This window comes from Pteropus alecto, unplaced genomic scaffold (assembly GCF_000325575.1).
Source record: "Pteropus alecto unplaced genomic scaffold, ASM32557v1 scaffold68, whole genome shotgun sequence".
NCBI classification, from domain to species: domain Eukaryota; kingdom Metazoa; phylum Chordata; class Mammalia; order Chiroptera; family Pteropodidae; genus Pteropus; species Pteropus alecto.
The window spans coordinates 6,145,465-6,166,494 of NW_006441386.1; the positions used below are offsets into that span (position 1 = coordinate 6,145,465).

Here is a 21,030-nt window from a genome sequence, read left to right on the forward strand (position 1 = left end):
GAGTAATCTTCTTTTCCAGACTCAAGGCACACTGACATCAGAGCACAAGATCACAGAACTCCTCATTGTTATCTTGTTGCCCAAATACCATCTCTATGTGCCATGAATATGAATTAACTATCCTGTGCCCACCAACATAAAGAAGTACGTATTTCTCTTTTTATCTGATCCCAGAGAGTTCCCCGCCCCCTTAATCTACCACCAATGGATTTCATGTAACCCTCCTTACAACTCCTCCTTTTATTCTAATGTATATAATAAACTGCAAAAGTGCCATTCTCCAGAGCATTTTCTCAAATTCTCCATTGAGATTTTGCTTCCCAGTAATTTCTTCGGTTTAGCTCAAATAAACTCATAAAAATTCTCTACAGGTTTGGAAATTTCTTATTTCAACAATATAAAGATTTTAATTGCTGATGGAAGGAAAACAGCCATGGGGCTTTGTTTAAAGCAACCCAGTTCCTCACCCAAACTGTTCTGGGAACATGGATCCTCACTGTTGATTAAAGACTCCGAAATTGAACATTTACAGTGCACTAGGCTTTGTGTTAAGCAATAGGGATAGAGATAAATAGGTCCTAATCCTTACCTTCAATTCAGACATTAAAGTCAATTATCATCCCTAAATTGTAATGCAATATGGTACGTGAAGTAAAAATAACTATTTTATAAGAATTACTTTGGCAACATTGTAGAGAATGAACCGTGGCTCCACCACTTACAATCTAAATGACATTGGACAAATTATTTAATGATTCTCAAGTCTGTTTCTTCATCTATAAAACGATAATATGAGTATACACCTCCGATCTAGTGCATAGTAACAGCACAGTAAAAGATAGTCATTATGCATATTTTTATTTGTTATTAATCATTATTATGACATTTAGGCTATGGGAGGAAACATTAGTTCAACAGGTAGAAATCCAGCCCGAAAGAATGCTCAGAGTACTTGTGAAGCTAAAGTACCTATTTCTCTGAAATGAAACCGACTCACATCTTAAAGTACAGCTGCCTCCTCTGCAAAATGGGCGCAATTACCATTATGCAGCATTGTGAGAATTCCCTAGTAATAAACGTCAAGGTCCAGTGCGCAGGAACCCACCCAATAGGAGTTGGTATTGCATCAGAACATTCTGAGCAATCGGGAAAACGGCACCGGCAGATTCCAGACGCCGGCTTTCCGCCACCCAGCACAACTGGTCATCAGTCCTCGTCCGCGAACGCCACCAAGTCCTGCATTTGGGTGGAATGCCCACAAGCCCCGGCTCCTCATCCCGCCAGGCTTGCCCTGGCGCTCGGCCTCACCGTGGCGCAGCTGTTCCACGGGCAGCACCGAGAGGGCCCCCGAACAAGTCACACAAAGATTAAAACCACCGAACGTCCCCTGCTGGAGTGACCTGCCTTCTCGGAAGGCGCTGCGGTCTGTGTCTCCCATAGCAACCGTGGCCTCCAACGAGCGATCAGCCCAGTCGGTGCCCTTTGCGCAAGCGCGGGAAAGGGCGGGCCCACGGCGCCTGCTAGCGCCCAGGGTCCCTCGCGTCCCCGGGGCGGAGCTTGCGTGATGGCGTCATAGGGCGGGGCCTCGGGCGGCGGGAAGAGGCGGCGGGAGAATGGAGGTGCCCGATAACCCAGAAGGTGCGGGCGAGAGCGGGCCTCTGGACTCTGGTCCGGTCCCCAGCAAGGCTCCCGGTAGCGCTGGCCACTACGAGTTGCCGTGGTGAGGGCCAGACCATAAATGATCGGTGCTCTAGATGCGTGGGTGGGCGAGAGGCCGGTCGTGTCCCGGGGGAACCCAGGAGCGGGAGCTTGTTCGGGGGTCATCTGAGCAGAGCAGGAGGCTCCAGGGTGTCATCCAGGAGATTATTGTTTAGAGAGGGCGAGAGGCGTGGGTCGCTGAGCCCATCCAGGGTCGAGAGTGGACAGTCTGACCTCTAGAAGAGGGGTGTCGGTCAGAACTATGCCAGGCATGATCATAGCTTCCCCGTGATCACCACTCTGCGCCAGGTGGTGGGCCAGTGGTGACGCTGATAGACACTAGGCAGGAAGCGTCGGACGCAGGTTTGGAGCTACGGGTTGTGTGCAGAAGGCGCCCTGGGTATCTGGGAGGAAATGGTGACTTGAAAAGTCACCTGCCACTGGTAGAGGTGTGCGGGCTCTCTGCTCAGGTACCACTCCCTATGCGAGCCCCTCAGAACTCCACGGAGCGTGGTTATGGTTGCTTTCCTGTCTTCTGTATGTTCCCATTCCTCCAGCCCAACCCTCTTCTTGATGAGAGCTGATACTTAAATGGAGCACAGTATAGCTTAATGGAACATGGACAGCTGCGCTGTGCAGTCTCCCAGCCACTAGCCACATGAGTCTGTTGAACCCTGGAAATGAGGCTAGTCCGAACTGAGTTGGGCTATAAGTGTACAATATACACTTGGATTTCGAGGACTTAGTATTAAGAAAAACTCACTAGTAATTTTTATATTATGTGTTGAGAATGATAATACTTTGAATACATTAGTAAAATTAACTCCATCTGTTTTCTTTCTACCTTTTTTAATGTTGCTAATGGAAAGTCAAAAATTACATATGAGGCTTGTGTTATATTTTTCATGCACAACACTATACGCTTAGGATACTTAAGTATACAAAACAAACTCTGCTGTCATGGAGCTTACATTTGATAAAGACAAAATAAAAAATAAATAAGTAGATATATGGTATATTTGATGGTGACAGATTTTGTGTAGTAGATAGCGTAGATGAGATGATGTTTGAGCAAAGACCTGAACTATGTGGAGAATACTTTCAGGTAGATGGAGCAGCTATGAAGACCCTGAAGGAGGAGCATCTTGTTCAAAGTCCAGCTCAAATTTAAGCTCCTGACAAACCCAGGTGGTGATGCTCTCCGTCCTCTGGGCTTCCACAGCCTTTGGTTTCTTTAACCAGTTTAGCACTGTAGTAGAACTAGCTTAGGAATATCTCCCCACCAGTAGGAAAGCCCTTTAGAGCAAGAACCATGTCTTGCTCATCTCTGTACTTTCTACTTTCCTCCCCTTGAAATCTCTAACTCCTTTCACATTGCTTGGCACCTGGAAGGAGCTGAGTTTGAAGAATGAATAGGAACAAGCATACTCCATCTGCTGGTCTTGGAGGAGAGCTGTCTCTTTATTTCCTGTAGTGTGTGGCAAACAGCCTTCTTTGTATGCAGCTGCTTCTGGAACAGAACCAGTATCTGCAGAGAGTACAAGCTGGGGGTATATCAAGAAGAGTACTGTAAAGGGCAGAGGAGAAGTCCTCATGGTCATATCATTGCAAATCTACTTTTACTGCTCAGCTGGAAAAAAGTCATTTTCTCTCATAGCATAATTTGCTATTCATTTAAAAGAGAAGTATTGGTTTGATTAGGCCACTAACCTGCCTACTCCACTACAGCCTAATAGAGTTTCAGGATAAGCCTGTGGTTTCTGTCTAGCCAGCCCTGCTGTGCACCTGGCACAAGTCTGCAGAAACGGGCCGGTAAGGGATAAGAAGGGAACTCGGTTGCACCCATGTCTGTCAGATCGAATGATGTCAGTGCTGCATATGCTGGACTTCTCTTGTGATGGGCAGACTGTTGCCACACAGTAGCACATTGGTCCAGATGATCTGCTCTGGCCCTTCTCCAACAACAACAGGTGTTTTTCTGCTGTGGCAGGTTTGAAGTCTTTGGTGTGTAATTCTCATGCACTTAACTTTTCAAATGGTACTTCATCACTCCCTTAAATTTAAAACCTGCAGCTATTTGGTATATTTTTATTGAATGTATATCATCTGACAAAGCTCTCAAGGTTGCTGCTCTTTAGTGCTTTCTTTTGGGTAATGTGAAAATAGCCATGTCAACATCTTTCTGCGTTTTCTTAAAAACAGGGTCGAAAAATATAGACCAGTAAAGTTGAATGAAATTGTCGGGAATGAAGACACTGTGAGCAGGCTAGAGGTGAGTGATTTTTTTATAGAACTTATGTAGGTTACTGTGGCTTTGATAAGCTTAAGGCATTTGGAGGAAGACAGTCACGATAGTGTGTTGGGGGTAGGGGTGGGCAGGTGAGCCAGAGATCCAGAAGAACTGAGAGAGTGGGAGACGTTTGGTTTAGAGATGACTAGAAGTGGCGAGTAACTTCAGATATTTGAAGGATTGGCTTATTGGAGAGGGGTTATCAGATTTGTTTTGTATTCTTCAAGAGTAGGAGTGGCAAATTCTTTCTGTAAAGGCCGATTAATAGATACCTCAGGCTTTTTGCAAAACATATGTCTTTGTCAAATATTCTTTAAATTCTTTTTTAAACAATTCTTTAAAAATGCGAAAACCATGCTTAGCTAGCGGGCTTATAAAAACAGGCCTCAGGATCAATTACTCCCACTCCCCCCAGACCCTTCCCACTGCAGTTTGCCAACCTCTGTCTAGAGGGACTAGGTGACAAGGCAGCCAGCTTCAAACAGAGGCAAGCAGAAATGTTCGCAGTAGAGCAACCTTTGAATTCCTAGCCCTAGAGGTCTTTAGGCGGAATCTAGAAGTCCCGACTATCTGAGATGTGACAGAGGTAAGTCTCTGTAGCAATGGGGCTTAGACCTTTAATAGCTAACATTGTATTTATTTATTTTACAAATTTATTCATTTTACAAGTATTTGAGTATCTTTTCTGGGCCAGATATGGTGCGGTGTTAGAAACCGTTAATATAATGGTGAACAGAATAGACAGGATCTTTGCCCGTGTGAGGTTTTCAGTCTAATGGGGGCAGCGATAAAGTCAGCAGGTAATGTGATAAGCGCTCTGCTAGAGGAGGTAGGGGGTGCTGTGGGAGCACATGGGAGGAGTTTAGGGAGGAGTTAACCTGCTCACAGCATCTTCATTCCTAAGTGGAAGAAGTGATAAACCAAGCTAATGAATGGGAGTGAGCCAGACTAGGCAGGAAGGAGGTGGAGAGGAGGCAACAGGAATACCATGTGCAAAGGCCCATAAGCGAGAGAGCTTGGCTTGTCCTTGGGGAGGAAAATGCCATCTGATCGGAATACAGTGTAGTGCTTCCTAATCATTAGTGTGCATATGAATTGCCTGGGGATCTCGTTTAAATGCAGATTCTGGTCCAGTAGTTCTAGAGTGAGACCAGATTCCACATTTCTTACAAGCTGCTGGTCCATGAGCCCAGTGATGAGAAGGCTCTAGAGTACATGTATTGGGGTGTGTAAAAAATGAGGTAGTGAGGTAGGCAGGATCCAGACTGAGCAGAACCTCCTGAGCCATCTTAAGAGTTTGTGCTTCATGATGAAGGCAGTAAGGAGTCATTTAAGGGTTTCAGTCAGGTAAAAATGTTAGATGTGTATTTTAGAAAATTGGTTGTGGTTATAGTATGGGAAATGGATTTGGGTGGAGCAGGATCAGAGGCTAGGAGACCACTTAATGACTTGTCAGAAGTGATCCAGGCAAGAATGTAGGAGTGGGGCTGAAGAAAAGGAAATGGACTTTAGATGAAAGAGAAAGAATGACTAAGCCTTTGTGATAGAGGTGCTGTGTGGGGTGAGGGAGAAAACCCAATTAAGAATGACAGTGACCTCCAGGTTGATGCATTGACAGTCCAAGGGAAAGGAAATGTGGGTGGGCCTCAGGTTTGATGAATTCAGTTTTGAATATGCTGAGATGGGCGTTTTGAATATGCCGAGGGGCCTCCACATGGAGAAATTTGTAGCCGTGTCTACTACACGGACCTGGGTGGGTAGGGAGGTTTACAGGTTAACCAGTTTTAATGAACATTTGTTCCTTCAGGTTTTTGCAAGAGAAGGGAATGTGCCCAATATTATCATTGCCGTAAGTACTCGGTCCTGGCCCTGGTGGGACGTCTTAGAGTCTCATTTTTACTTCCCTCTGAAGTGCTTTCTTGTGCATAGAGCTTCCTCCTCAGAGACGCCTATTACCACCAGAGCCCTTACATTTCCCTTGGCAAAAGGGAACATTTTACCCAAGTTGGTTGGGAGGCCTGTGGGTTGGTTGCTGTGTTGATTTGGTGTGTGCCGTGGGTTGAGGTTGAGGGTTCGAGGGGGAGGCAAGTGCAAACAGTTGCGAACAGTAAATCAGGAGCTATGATAAGTTCATTCTATTGGCTTGAAGCACTTACTGGAGATCTTATCCCCAGGGTCCCCCAGGAACTGGCAAAACTACAAGCATCCTGTGTTTGGCACGAGCCCTTCTGGGCCAAGCTCTCAAGGATGCCGTTTTGGAACTCAATGCCTCAAACGACAGGTATGTCTGGCAGTTAGGACGGAAGGGCATTGAGTGTTTCACATTTTGTTATAGAAACTACCTTTTTTCCATTTCGTGTTGTATGTGGAGCTTGCCTGGACAGCTTTATGTTCTTCTTTAATCTTTCCCAGTGAAAGAGAATGGGAATTCCTTGCCTGTCAAGGTAACGTCATAGGTGCTTGACTTGTTGGTTTATTTTTTTAATGGAAATTTAAAATATTTTTTATTGTGGTAAAATACATGTAACATAAAATTTATCATCTTAGTCATTTTTAAGTGTACAGTTCAGTAGTGTTAAGTATATTCACATTGTTATGCAGTGGATCTCCAGAGCTTTCTTATCTTCCAAAACTTAAACTCTTTATCCATTAAACAACACCCCATTCCCCCCTTTCCCCAGCCCCTGGCAGCCACCATTCAGCTTTGTTTCTATGAGCTTGACTGTTGTAGATGCCTCATATAAATGGTTTCATACAGTATTTATCTTTCTGTGACTGGCTTATTTTACCTAGCATAATGTCCTCAGGATTCATCTATTTTGTCGCATCTGTCAAAATGTCTTTCCTTTTTAAGGCTGAGTAATATTCCACAGTGTGTATATGCCACCACGTTTTGCTTGTCCATTCATCCAACAGTGGATACCTGGGTTGATTTCATTTTTTAGATATTGTGAATTGTGAATAATGCTACTATGAACATGGGTGTACAGATATCTTTTTGAGACCTGCTTTCATTTCTTTTGAATATATAATTAGAAATAGAATTGGTAGATTATTTGGTAATCCTATATTTACTTTTTTGGAAACCTCCATACTGTTCTTCATAGCGGCCACACCATTTTACATTCCCATCAGCATTGCTCAAGGGTTCCAATTTCTCCATATCTTTGACGACACTTGCTATTTTCTGGTTTGTGGTTGTAGCTATCCTAATGAGTATGAGGTGCTGGTTCACTTTTTAGACATGAAATAGTAGAGGATTATGAAATGAGGACCTGTTAAATAAAATGTCTGCAAAGGCTACCTTTGGTTATTCCTAGAGGATGTGGTTCTCAACTCTTTAATTATCCTAGTTTTGAAGATCTAGTTTTGAAGATCTGTATATACTTGAAACAGGCAATGTTCATGGAATACAACTAACTATCATGAATGAGCCTGTAATCAAAACATTTTGTCAATGCTGCTTCCAGATGTCAAATACAATTAGGTTCTAGCTTATTATCTCTTATTCTTCTCATACTTGCATCATCAAACTCACTATTCTTGAAAACTTTGGTGGCTCATAATTTTGTTGAAGAGAGAATGGCCCATAATTGCAAAATATTTTCAGTTTTACACCTATTTGAATGATCAGTACAATGACTTCCATTTCTATATCATCTATTTCCTTCCAGTCACCTCTGTATACACACCTGCCTTCAGCTTTTTATCAATTACAAACTATCCTGTAAATGTTGGTGTACAAATATGATGGACAATGAAAGAATGTTGTCACATGTTCTTTTAGCAAAATGGAATGAAGTCCTTCCAGTTGAGTGACTAACTAGATGAAAGTATATTTAGTTTTTGTCCTTAAAATATATTGTTCACTCCTTAATTCTTTTTTTTTAATTTACTTTTTAGTAAAATATAGTTACTATACAATATTATATTAGTTTCAGGTGTACATAGTTTTTCAACATTTATATACCTAGTGAAGCGATCGCCATGACAAGTCTAGTAATCATCTGACACCATACAAAATTATTCAATATTATTGACTATATTCCCAATGCTGTACATTTTATCCCCATGATTTATTGATTTTAAAAATATGGAACGTTTCATGAATTTGTATCTCATTCTTGCACAGGACCCATGCTAATCTTTGTGTGGTCCAGTTTTAGTACATGTGCTGCTGAAGCGAGTACACTTGATTAAGTCTGAGGATTTAATCAAGTGTAGGATTTTGTAGGATTTTGGCATCTGAGGAAACATAGTCTGAGATGTTGCTTATATGACCAGTTTCACCATCATTAGACTCTAGAGTTCTATTTGTCTCTGCAGTCATTTTCTGATTTGTCTAATAATTATGAAACATTTTCTGTCAGTTTTTTCTTTTTGACATGGGTGGAAAATGAAATGTTTTGAATTTTTAGTTATGGTCAATGAAAGCTTGAAAAAGGTAACAAGGATGATGTATCTGAACTTCTTTAATATCTTCTGAAAGGATAATGCAGTACCTCAAGAAGCACAATAAAAAAATGAAGGATGAGATAACAATAATAGTATTTTTTCTCCCACTATCGTATTGTTCTTCTAGGCGGTTTCATCATCCTTTTATTTTCTTATGATTTTAGTCATTTTTAGCATAGTTGGGAATAACTGATGATGAAATAGCAGTTTTAATATATAGGAAGAATAAGATCACTAAGACCTTAAAATGTATCTTAGATTATAAAATGGATCCATATGGTAATTACAAGATAAAACAAGTTTCATTATATTAAAAGTAAGTAAATTTTTTCTTTATTCTTCTGAAGACTTCCAAGAAGGAATAAAAATAACGAAATTTCAGTTCTTATAAATAGTTGGAATTGCTCAAAAAGGAAACTTAAAAATGAAAATTGAGTCCATGTGGTATATTGATGGTTAAAAGTTCCCATGAAGGTAACTTAATTTGTCTCAAAAGGTGACAGGTAAATTCTGGCTTCTTGTTTCAGGGGCATTGATGTTGTGAGAAATAAAATCAAAATGTTTGCCCAGCAGAAAGTCACCCTTCCCAAAGGGCGACACAAGATCATCATCCTGGATGAAGCAGACAGGTAGTTTGCCAAATGCATTTTGGCCTTGATCTCTAAATCTCTTATCGGGCTTTATTAAATCAGGAGAAGAAGCTCTAACCCTTGCATTTTTGTGGTATGTTTGCTTATCATATCTTCAAAAGCAATTTAAAAGGGGCCTGAGAATGTGTTTGTTCCAGCATCACTTACGTGAATAATTTAAATGACATTTTATAAATTGTGAAATACATGTAAAATTTGCCATTTTTAATCATTTTAAAGTGTACAATTCAGTACACTCACATTTAGTACAACCATTACCAGTATAAATGAAAAGTTTTAAATAACATTAAAAAAACAATAACATATTCTTTGAAGAAAACGTAGAAAATGTTAATATTTGCTTTATTTCTTCTTTCTACACTATGCATTTTTACATAGTTGAGATCATAATACATATAATTTTTGTATCCTGGTTTTTCCTTTTAATATAAAAGGCAGTGTTCTACGTTATCATATCTTGTTTGAAAATAGTTTATAATTGCCATATTATATTCCATAGTATCAATGCATCTTAATCATTTTATTGTAACATTATTTATAGCAATAATAGCAGCTAACATTTATCGAGCACTTATGTGTAAGCATTTACATTATACCAGGCATTCTGCTAAACACTTTACCTGTTATTATCTCATTTAATTGTCATTAGACACACACAAAAAGATAATTGTCATCACAACCCTGTGAAGTAGGCAGTATCATTATCTCCTTATAGGTGGTGACACTGAGGTTTAGATAATTTGCCTGTGGTCCTACAACTAGCAGATGAAGGAACAGCGAGGTGAGCCCAGGCAGGCTGACGCAGGGCCTCTGCTCTATGCCTGTGTGAGCCTGCCTGTATAAGACCCAAACAGGGTCCTGGAGAGAGGCCAAGCATGCTCAGTCAGGAAGTCAGGGTTCCCAGGCTCTATAGGGAGGGATTTGTGGCCGGTGGGACCTGGGTCCCCATTGCACATTGTGCTCCCCATTGCAAACTGTGCTCTTGTGTTTTTCTTCTCAGCATGACTGATGGAGCCCAGCAAGCCTTGAGGAGAACCATGGAAATCTACTCCAAAACGACTCGCTTTGCTCTTGCTTGTAATGCTTCAGATAAAATCATAGGTGAGAGTCAGCTTTGGGTGTCCTAGGGTCCATATAGTGTTCACATTGGCTCTTTAGCAGCAGAAGAGTAGGGACTTTTTGATTGCTTATTGTGGGCTGAGCACGACATAATCAACTTTTTCATTTAATTCTTTGTAGAAGTATTAGCTCCACATTAGAGATGAGAAAACTGGAGCTCAGCGAGGTCGAGTAGTTTGCCCAAAGGCACACGCAAGTGGAAGAGCTGGGATTGGAACCCCACATCTGTCTATCTATTTTGATATCATGTACACAGTGTCATAGTCACTGCCCCTCTCCATACGTGTTCTTGTATTTGCCGTGTGTGTCTGAGTACTTGGCATGCACTGTGTCTGCATGCTGGGCTTGTTATTATCAGCAGTTGCCTCACCTCTGAAACCTTACATGTTAATCTTCTCTCAGAGCTTGTGTGTGTCCTTCCAGCTCCCTCCCTCCTTCCCTCCTAGCAAGCTATCTGTTTTCTAACTGCTTTGAGCCCTCCCATCTCAGTGTCTCAACTTCCTGCTGGTTTCACATTCCTTCCCTTTCTGATACAGACTGTGGACACAGTCCAACTTTCTCTTTCACAGCTCTCTTGTTCCACTGTCCTTGCCGCATGTCTGCCCTGCTAAATCCCAGCCTGTGTGTGCTCAGCCATCCAACTCCCCCTTCTCCACCTGGGCCATTGTGCACTGCTGCAGACAAGCATGTTACCAACCATGATACTCCTGCAGAGTTGGTGGGCTCTCTGTATTACCAGAAATCCTTTATGTCCTTTTACCTTCCCCAGGTAGACATTGTTTGCTCATTAATTTATTCAGCCATTTATTCGACAAGCATTTACTCTGTTCTCAGTAGGTGTGAGGCACTGCTAGTGTAGAACATACAGAATTTAATGAGAAACATTCTCTGCCTTCAAGACACCAATGATGTGGTGGAGGAAACTGCCTAAAGTTCTTGATTGTTGGTCGTGTATGCAGGTTGTCTCCTTAGCCAGGGGTAAGACAAATCTGCGAGGGCCGGAGTGAAGTTATCGACCCTCCTCCAATGCATTTTGCATAGGGCTGTGCATTAATGAGTTATTTTAGTGATTTGAAACTGTGTTTCTTGGTGGAGGAAGCTCTGGCCCTCCCTTTTCATGAATTAATTTTTCTGATATATATAACAGCATTCAGATTATTTTCAATTTCTAAAGAGATATAGCAAACGAAAATGAAACTTCTAAAATTTATTTAATGTTGGAGGAAATGATTTGTGATCAAATTGCTGCAGAGTTGACTTTGAAACTTAGCAATTGAACCTCACTTCAGTTCCTGAAGTCATACAGTTAAAAGAGAGGCATACGTTCTTTGAGGAAGGCCATGGCTGCCTTAATCTGACATGTATTTAAATTTTGTGAATTCAGCTTTTAGTACTTCTCTAAAGATAAAAATCAGCTAAAAGAAACTTCTAGTGTAGTCGGAAGGTTAATTGCTTTTAGACATGGACTCTAGTTTCTAATTGATCTCCTGTCTGTGCTGATAAGCCAAATATATAAACAAAACATTGTGAGGCTTCCTAATTTCAGATAAGTTGAGATGGACTACCTCTTAGGGAAGCTGCTATTTGAAAAATCTCATCTACTTGACAGATACTGAGCATGTGCTATATACAAAGCCTCTACTCTGCATAAGGCACAGCGGAGGCTGCAGCTCTGTGTGAGGCTCTGCCCTGTACTCCAGGAGCTCACGCACGGACAGGAAAGGGACTCCCGAACCAGCAAGCCCTAAGTCATTCCAAATCTTTTGTCTGCTCACCACCACAGCCAGCCCCTCAACAAAATCAAATCCAGGGTCATCTCACCTCTCCAGCGTCTTGAACGCTTGCCACTCTTTGCTTCACCGTTTCTCCCCTTTAATAGTTCAGGCTTCCTCCAACTTCTCTTGGACCCAAGTCACCAGCTGGCTCTCAGGGTCATCTCAGCACAAGTCTGACCCTCCTACTACCTCTTAACTCTCTAGTGGGCTCCCATTGCCTGCATAGCTGTGCCTCCTCACCACCCCCGGGCTAGCACACAGGATCCCATTGACCACAGTCTCATCTTTCGCTCCATGCACTGTAGCCTCAGCATCTCTCACCGTTCGCCGAATGCCCTGGGCCTTTTCAGCACTCTTGCCTTTTTCTTTTTTTTTCCTCCTAAACCAAAATGTTTCCGGCTTTATTGAAGACGCTTTTCATAAACAGTCATGGTATTTCAAACAGGACATAGATAGTCGTTAACAGTATATGACAACTTTCAAACTCCCTTCTTCAGTGGACTACCAAAATCAGAAAGCCACTATAAAACCCAGTGAAGTCTTCGTCTGATGCTCTGAACAGGGAACGTTTAGAGCGAGGGCTGACATATCACGTTAAGCATGTTGTTTAACTTTTTATAAGCCAACCCCAATTTTCAGGAAATGAAATAAAAATGGCAGAATTATCAATCTAGATCCACAATCTAAAAAAGGAACTGCTGCTCTATTGAGGAATGCCATCTCAGTGGTGATACTAGAAAATCTGGGTTGCCTGACATACTGGTAACCAGTTTTTTGGGGTCAGGTCCCAACAGGTTTGAGAGTCAAGTCTATGCTTAAGGTGGAGAGGGAGGAAAGGACATGAAAACAAATTTTTAGTTTTTCCACACCACGGGCATTCATGTCAAGGTGGCTAAAGTTTGTCAACATCAAGGGATCCTTCCTCTCAGGAACCAAGAGGAAGTCTCAAAACTAGAAGAGAAAGGTGTTTTTCTCCAGATCGATCCAGCTCTGGAGACAATTTGTTACTAATATATGTCATTCCCCCAAGTGTTCTGTGTGCTAGCAGTACAGTTTTAAAAAAGTAAAACAAAATTCTGCATTTTTATAAAGCTTGATAATATTTCAAACTGTATAGTCACCAGAAGTACAGTTATCCAAAATGCACACACTTCATTTGGCATCTCCAGCATCTTCAGCTTTCGGTGCCAAGTCTGTTTTGGCATCTCCATTTTCTGCAGGGTTATTCCCGTCCTTGCCGGCATCAGCTTTCCCCTTTTTCCATTTGCGTACCTTCTCTCCCTGCTTTGCAGGGGCCTTTTTAGGCCTGGGTTCTGGCTTTGAGGAGCAGGTTTAGCAGATAAACTTGTGGATCTCCTTTGTGGTTCATTCTTCACCTTGGCTTTATCTCTTTTACCGTCTTCTTCAGCCTTTCTCTTGGACATGATGGTAATGGCAGCAGGATGTAGGCACTGGACACGGATGCAGCATTGTGTGGGCTTGGTCGATCCTGGGGTCATTCTTGCCTCTTCACGCAGCTGCCAGCCCTCTTGTCTCTGAATATGCGGTTCTTTCTTGCCTTTCCAGCCTGGGAACCTTATCCCTAAAGACCCAGCACAGAACTCACCTCCATCAAGAAGCTCCCTTCCACCTGGCTGAGTTGATTGCTCTCTGGCCTGTGATCCCAGAGTTATTCCTAGAAACCTCTGTCATGGTCCTGTCCCATTGTCATAACTTTCCCGTTTGTGCCTCCTTCTGTCCTGATAAAGTTAAGCTCTGAGGAGCCAGGACCTCATAATATTCATCCTCTGCATCCCCAAACCTGGGGAGGTAACTGGTTTCTTTAATGCAAGTAAGCTAACAGGAATATGTTCCTTGAAAGTGTATGTGAACAAAGCAGGAGGTGGGGATCTCTGCAGTCTGGGGATATCTGGGTTGGCTCCATGAGGAGGGAGTTTGAGATGAGCTTTCAGTGATAGTTGTGATTTAAGTGGAAAGAAATTGAGGAAAAGGACATCCTAGGTGGGAGGAGCCCTTCGGGAGAGGCAGGGTACCAGATGCGGGGTTAGGAGAGTAGAAAGATGTGGTTTACAGAAGATTTTACATGGAAGGGTCAGAGGTGGACTGTACTGTAACATTAGGGGGCTGTTGAAAAGTTTGCCTTGGCAGGAAGAGGTGACAGATAAAAACATTTTGGGGAAGGCCAATGTGGCACCAAAACAGAGGATGAATTAGAGAGACCAAATTGGGGCTCAGAGGTCATGGAGAAGCTATTGTCATAGTCTACACCAAAGGTTAAGGACAGCTTCCAGAATTCTGCATTTGTCTAGTGGTTTTCAGTCCTGGCTGTGGTCAGAGTCTCCTGTTGGGCTTTAAAGAAACAACACAGATGTCTCATACTTACCCCAGACTGCCCAGAAGGGCCCTGATGTTCAGCACACACAGTGATTGGAGTCCACGTGGGCCAGCACTGGCTCACCTGCCGGCTATGGCACATGGATGTCTCTATCCCGGAGGATCTTTACCCTTCTGGAAGCTGGCCAGTCAAGGTCATCCCGGGCACTGCTGGCTGAGACCTCTCGTTGCTCATTGGTTGATATTTTGAAGTTTAGCCCCAGTTACCCAGGCACTCGTGAGCACCTGCTGGGTAGAGAGAGTGTGCCAACACGGCTGGGCCATGCGGGTTGTGCAGCTGCTCTAAGTAACCGAAGAACCAGCAGGTTGATGCTGTCATTGGCTGGGGAGCCTCACTTTCTTCCTGTCTTGTTCAGAGCCCATTCAGTCCCGATGCGCAGTCCTCCGCTACACAAAGCTGACCGATGCACAGATCCTTGCGAGGTTACTGAATGTGATCGAGAAGGAGAAGGTGCAGTACACTGACGATGGTCTGGAAGCCATTATCTTCACTGCCCAGGGAGACATGAGGCAGGTGCGTGTAGTTGCTGCCCTTAAGGCACAGAACTCCTGGGCTTGCTCAGCCCCTTATTTTAGGGGGAATAGGGAAGTGACTGCTCTACAGAGCTCAGCATAGCCAGAGTGGGGAACATTGACCCAATACACTGTTGGGGCCTTGGGCTAATTGAGAGCAGTCCTGCCAGGAGCAGTGCTTAGCTAAGAGAGATGGGGAAGGGCTGAGACTGAAAATCACCCTGGATGTGCTTATGCTTTTGTTCCTTGACAGGCATTGAACAACTTGCAATCTACTTTCTCAGGATTCGGCTTTATTAACAGTGAGAATGTGTTCAAGGTACAATAGCTGGTTTGAGTATCATAGCCTGCGAAAGCAGTGTTTATTTGTGGGGGCCAGCAGAGGTGAGTGGGACAGTGCTGAGAGGAACGAGACAGGTAGGCTGTTGCCACTGTGCTGGGGCTCACCCTCAGTGGGTGGGGGTCAGGGAGCTTGCCCTGCTCCCATCTGTCCACTTTTATTTCCCAGAATGGAGGGTTGGAAGGGACTTTGGGATGCCACCAGTGTGTGATAAATGGAAGTGTCGCCACTGCTGCCTCAGGTCCTGTGCTCAGTGCTTTCCCCTGCGTCCTCATCCCCACAGCACCCCTACGTGCAGCTGTTCTCATCAGCATTTTGTGGCCAAGAAAGCAGGCTCTGGCGGTCTGCCCGCGATCATCCAGCTGCTTGAGGCCAGGAGCGAGCACCGCGCTTTCCCCTCAGCAGGCTCTGGCTCCCACCAGAGACCTTCCTGCAAGCACGTGCCCCGTCTCACCACTTCCTGCACCTGGAGTAGGGTAGCAAAGCTCTTCAAAGCCAAGCCGAGGAAAAGGATTCTCACTGTCCCACATTGGCAAAAGATTTTTGTTTTGGGAATACTTTCGAAAATTGGCTACCTCGTCCTAAACACTCAGTGTCTGATTTCTCCTTTCTTTGAGGGTAAAAATTGGGTAGAGCTGTCCTTGCGTTCAATCTATAGCTCTTTCTTACCAAGTTTGTGGTAAAGAAAGCTGTGCTAAAAACTTTGCTTAGACCTTGGCAGTGATGTCTTTTCAAGGACACTGAAAGGATTAGTCACCTGTAGTGACAGTTAAGATCTTGTTTCATCCTGGAGCACAGGCTTGAGGACTCCGGAAACAAGGACTTCTGAGGGGAGTTAACTAAACTGTTAGGAAAGGAAGGCCAAAGGTGGGCTTAGGAACTACCTTGAGATATCAAAAGATTCATTTAGATTTAAATGTTGATACTGCACTAGACTCTCAAATCTAGGGCCAGTGAAAGGAGTTGCAGGAGGCAACCTTTGGGCTCAGCTTATGCTGCACCACCCCCCAACAGTCAGCTCTTCAGGTCATACTGAGGCCGGAGGTCCCTGTCCAGGGAAAGCCAGTTCCAATTCTGGTGGGAGACCGGCCCAAAAGACCTCTTAAGTCTTAAGTGGGTTTTAAGTGGTCAGCCAAGTAATCTAAGATGTGACTAATGGCTTTAAAGCTGCCCCAAGCGGACATTCTTCACTGGCCCTTTGTTAAGTCATCTTGTGTTTGAGAAATCTGTAACATGGTGTCAGAAGCCTTCCCACTGCAGTAGGTCGACATCGTACTCTTCAGTTTGGTGACTTGTTTGGTGATAAGAGGGGCTTTCCCCAGCCTGGCCCTGTTTACTGGAGAATTCAATGACAAAAACAAGTTGAGAGGTTGGTTAGGTAGATCTCCCAGAAGCTGGTATGGCAGGGCTCCCCCTCAGATGGTCTCCTCAGCCCCTGACTCGCCTCTTTCTCCGTTTGGTCAGGTCTGCGATGAGCCCCACCCGCTGCTGGTGAAGGAGATGATCCAGCACTGTGTGAACTCCGATATTGATGAAGCCTACAAGGTCTGCCTCCTTCCCCGCTCCAAGGGACCTTCCACTTAAGCAGGGCTAAGGGAGCTTCCTGTGCTAGGGACTTAAATGTATCACTCCCCTTAATTCTTAAAATGATGCTAGGAGTGGGTACATTCTACACATGAGAAAACTACGACTAAGAGAGGCTAAATTCCTTTCTCTAAAATACTGTTTCGTAGTAGTAGACCTGGAATTCAAAATCGTGTCTTTCCACTCTAATTATATTCTCCACAAGAGGAATTTGTCCACCTAAGAAAAGATCAGCCCAACTCCTTACTTTGCAGTGAAGCCATCTTTCTCTTTATTGAGGGGAGACTTCCATCTTCCCAAGAACATAGGAGTGGGCATCTTGGGACCCAGCAGTCCCTGGCCAGCCAGGAAACGGGGGACCAGGTGTTTCTGGTCTGATTCTAGACCTTGGTCCTGTGAGCAGGTTCCAGTGGGCATATCATCGAGGTTTAGGTGACCCTCACGTCACATAGGTGGCAGCGGTATGATTTAAGGCCATTGGTCTGATCACAGCAGGTTTCTCTCCCCCTATTTCCCACCAAATTAGGCTAGAGGAGACTTGCGTTTAGGGTTAGACCTAATGTGAAACTAGAGCACAAGGCAGGGAGACTGAGGCAGAGGCCGAGGTACACGGACTGGGTCACTGAGTGGGCCTGAAGGAAGCCTTCAGATTTATGCACACAAAGCTTCCCTGCCACCTGAATCTGCCCAAAGATGCCAAAGCAAAGGCAGAAACAACTAACTCTAGATCCTGCAGTCCAAATGGGGTGGGGCGGGGGTCGCAAAGGCAGGAGGATAGATGAGTGCTGTAATCTCCGCCCTGGTCAGGATATGTTCAGGAGTGCAGGGGTCATTAGGACTCTGGAAGCTAGAGAAAGTGTAGCAGATACAGGGTTCTGTTGCCTCTCTGGGGTATACTGGGATGATTGATAAAGTGTTTAAGAGCCTTGGCTAAAAACGTTATTTGGGTATAGTCGTAGACCTTGCAATGCATTTAAAAACATTTGCAATATTTTCTCCCTGCCTACTGGGAAAATCAATTAAATTACCCAACACAATCTAAAGGATGCGGCCCACCAGAAGCTCCATGGTATTTGGCTGATTCTCAGAATCACTTGAGTTTTCTAGGATGATCTGTCCGCTCCCAGCAGTGTGGCAGGCCCGAGATTGGTGTGGCTTTGACCTCATTTTCCCCAAGCGTCCTTGCTGTTCACAAAATTCAGTAGCCTCAGTGTATCTTCTCTTGTCTAGATTCTCGCTCACCTGTGGCATCTCGGGTATTCACCAGAAGACATCATTGGCAACATTTTTCGAGTGTGTAAAACCTTCCAAATGGCAGAATACTTGAAACTAGAGTTTATTAAGGTCAGTGAGAATACAGCAGTGCCTCTCTTCTCAAGAATGTGGGCCATGCTATGGTTTTCTTTATTTTATTCACAAGGCCTGGCACCAGGAAGGTGCTCATTAAGTGTCCCCGACTACAATGGAGGTGGGGGATAGAGGTGGGGCGGCTGCTTGTTTTGGGGGCTGGGAGTTTGTTTAAACTAGTTCTGCTGGGAGTTTATTCAAATAGTTAGTGACCTACTGTTCCTTAGGATGACTCTTTTTATTAAAGATTTATTCGTTTACTCATCTTTAAGGTCAGATTAATTGAGGTAAATTTACATAAGAGTAAAATGCAGTCTCTTAGGTGCATTCCCTTGACAAAGTCATTCAGTCGTGTAAACACGACTCTCTAATCCGCCTGCAAATTTATGTGCCCCTCTATAGTCAATTGGAAACCACTGATCTACTTTCTGTTTAGGAGACAGAATTTTCCAGAATGTCATACAAATGGAATCAAGCAAAAATGTAGCCCTTTGAGCCTTGCTTTTCTCACTTAGCTTAATGCATTTCAGATTTGTTCGTATTGTTGAGTCAATGGGTCGTTCCTTTTTATTGCTGAATTGTGTTCCGTTGAATGGACGTAGGAGTTTGTGTGTTCACCAGTTGAAGGACTTTTGGGTTTTGATGACTATGAATAAAGCCAATATAAACATTTGTGTACATGAATTAGTGTGAATGTGAACGTAAGTTTTCATTTCTCTTGGGTAAATTCCCAGGAGGTGAGATTGCTTGGTTGAATAGTAAGTTTAAGTTTAACTTTATAAGAAACCAAGCTGTAGCATTTTGCATCCTACCAGTAGTGTGTGAGCATGTCAGCTGATTCGCATCCCTGCCAGCTCTTGAATGCTCAGTTGGTTTTTTAAAAGCCATTCTAATAGATGCATAGTAATATCTCATGGCCTTAATTTGCATTTCCCAGTAACGAATGATGTTGAGCACTTTTTCATGTGCTTATTTGCCATCCAGAATCTCCTTTGATGAAACTTCTGTTCAAATCTACCCAGTTTTGTCTGTGGCCATGCTACCCTGAACAAGCCTGATCCTGTCTGATCTTGGAAGCTAAGCAAGGTCAGGCCTGGTTAGTACTTGGATGGGAGACCACCTAGGAAGACCAGGTACTGTAGGCATAAAAAATTAAAATAAGGGAATGTAAAATAACAAGGTCCTTGCAATCTGTGACATCAACCAAGGGTTGCCTCGCCTAAAAAATATAAAATAACAACAAAAAACAAATCTACCCAGTTTTTAATTGGGTTATTTTTTTTATTACTGAGTTTTGAGAGTTCTTTATATATTCTAGATGCAAGTCTTTTATCAGATATGTGCTTTATAAATATTTTAATATTTTCTCCAAGCCTGACTTTATATATATATGTATATATATTTTTTAACAATATCTTTCAAAGAAATAGCTTTCTTTTAGGAAATATTTTGAACTTAAACATAATCCAAGATATTTTCTAGTTAGAGTTTGAGTTCATTGCATCAATTTTGAGTAAACCATTAGTTTAGATTTAAAAAAAAATAAATAAACTTCTCCCTCACTTATTAACCAGATTTAAATTTGATTTGTTTTTCAGGAAATTGGATATACTCATATGAAAATAGCAGAAGGTGTGAACTCCCTTCTGCAGATGGCAGGGCTTCTGGCCAGGCTGTGTCAGAAGACAGTGTCCCCGGTGGCCAGTTAGAGTGGAGAACTCAGCGATTGGGTTTCAAGAGTCCCTGAGAGACAGGAGTCACAGCCTTCCGCTTGGAAAAAAATGCTGTCACTGGAACACACCTTCCTCTAACACACCATGGCCTTCCCGGTGCTTCCGCACGTCTCCACGAGCGTTTGCATTCAGCCCCAGACTCAGGGATGTAACAGGGGAAAGGCCCAAGAGAACCTCTAGGACACAGCACCCAGTCTGGGCGTGTGTTGGCATTTTAGCTAATAAAGCAATTTTGTTGACTATGATGCAAGGCCATAAGAAAGCCAGCTTCCTATCTCTGCATGCCTCTCACATCCTACCAGTAGAAAAGATTGTTTAGACTGGACAAGTTAATCTCAGTTTTTCTGGGAGCCTGGAGGACATTTCCATGGGGGTTGTTGTAATTTACTGACTATTTAGGAAGGCTTCTCAGACCCGGGGCCATGATCCCATGAGAAAGGACTTACAGGAATCACAGAGGAAAATGGAGGCAAATGGAAAACTCCCACTTCGCTGCCTTTTCTGTGCAGTGCTTACTGCTTTAGAATTCCCCCGGGAATTTTATATTAACTTATAGAATTGCTTTTTTTTTTTCTCGCAAGGTACTATTTTTGCCATTTTTTTTTTTAATTATGAAAAATATCAATTATATATAAAAGAATGATATATTCTCTTATTCTTCACACATTCATCTTAACAGTTTACCAACACATGTCCAATCTTATATCTTCTGTACTCCCACCAGCCCATCCCACTCTGGGAATGTTCTGAAGCAAATCCCAGATGTCATTTTAGAATGGTGTTTCTAGGTGGGAATGACTCAGCTTCTGTGATTGGTGGTCTCCTAAAAAGCTTTGAAAACATACTTGTGTGATATGCTGGCTCCCAGAGCCACAGCGGTGTGGCCGTGTGCAACCATGCTGCAGATAGTGCTGGAACAGCTGGACAGGCCCACATGCTTTTCTCTGCCCGCCCAAGCTGGTTCACAAAGGCTCTAGTGCTTTAGCCTGAACCTTCATAGCAGGAGGAAGCAGGGACGGGATAGGCCTGTTGGCACTTATACTTAGTGTCATCCCTCCCAGGCTGGTTAAGTAACTTGCCCAGACCATTTCGTTGATAAGGACACTGAAGGGACACAGTGGAAAGGCTCTGA

At 43.4% G+C, this 21,030-nt stretch overlaps 1 protein-coding gene, 1 non-coding gene and 2 pseudogenes across 3 annotated transcripts; 2 read left to right on the plus strand and 2 right to left on the minus strand.

The window, feature by feature from the left end:
• The first annotated feature begins 1,563 nt into the window (after positions 1–1,563).
• RFC2 (replication factor C subunit 2) lies at positions 1,564–20,143 on the plus strand. 2 transcript variants are annotated; one of them, XM_006918540.3, is made up of 11 exons: positions 1,564–1,720; positions 3,901–3,970; positions 5,796–5,837; positions 6,163–6,269; positions 8,971–9,072; positions 10,094–10,194; positions 14,738–14,895; positions 15,148–15,213; positions 16,699–16,779; positions 18,049–18,162; positions 19,764–20,143. In XM_006918540.3, exons 1-11 carry the CDS (start codon positions 1,614–1,616, stop codon positions 19,872–19,874), a joined length of 1,059 nt encoding a protein of 352 aa, XP_006918602.1. In that variant the 5' UTR covers positions 1,564–1,613; the 3' UTR covers positions 19,875–20,143. The 2 variants fall into 2 exon arrangements, with proteins under 2 accessions (XP_006918602.1, XP_006918603.1); XM_006918541.3 differs by having other exon boundaries at positions 1,568–1,638.
• LOC112485296 lies at positions 8,076–8,178 on the minus strand. The gene has a single exon (XR_003048397.1). It is a non-coding gene; the product is annotated as a U6 spliceosomal RNA (small nuclear RNA).
• Positions 10,201–14,728, minus strand: LOC112485249 (annotated as a pseudogene).
• LOC112485333 lies at positions 19,192–19,310 on the plus strand (annotated as a pseudogene).
• Positions 20,144–21,030: the final 887 nt, after the last annotated feature.

Excerpts from the sequence above, each read along its gene's own strand:
- RFC2 (XM_006918540.3), top strand. The coding sequence starts at position 1,614 with ATGGAGGTGCCCGATAACCCAGAAGGTGCGGGCGAGAGCGGGCCTCTG. Across the intron at positions 14,896-15,147 it reads CCCAGGGAGACATGAGGCAG|GCATTGAACAACTTGCAATC; the intron begins GTGCGTGTAGTT and ends GTTCCTTGACAG. Across the intron at positions 16,780-18,048 it reads ATATTGATGAAGCCTACAAG|ATTCTCGCTCACCTGTGGCA; the intron begins GTCTGCCTCCTT and ends TCTCTTGTCTAG.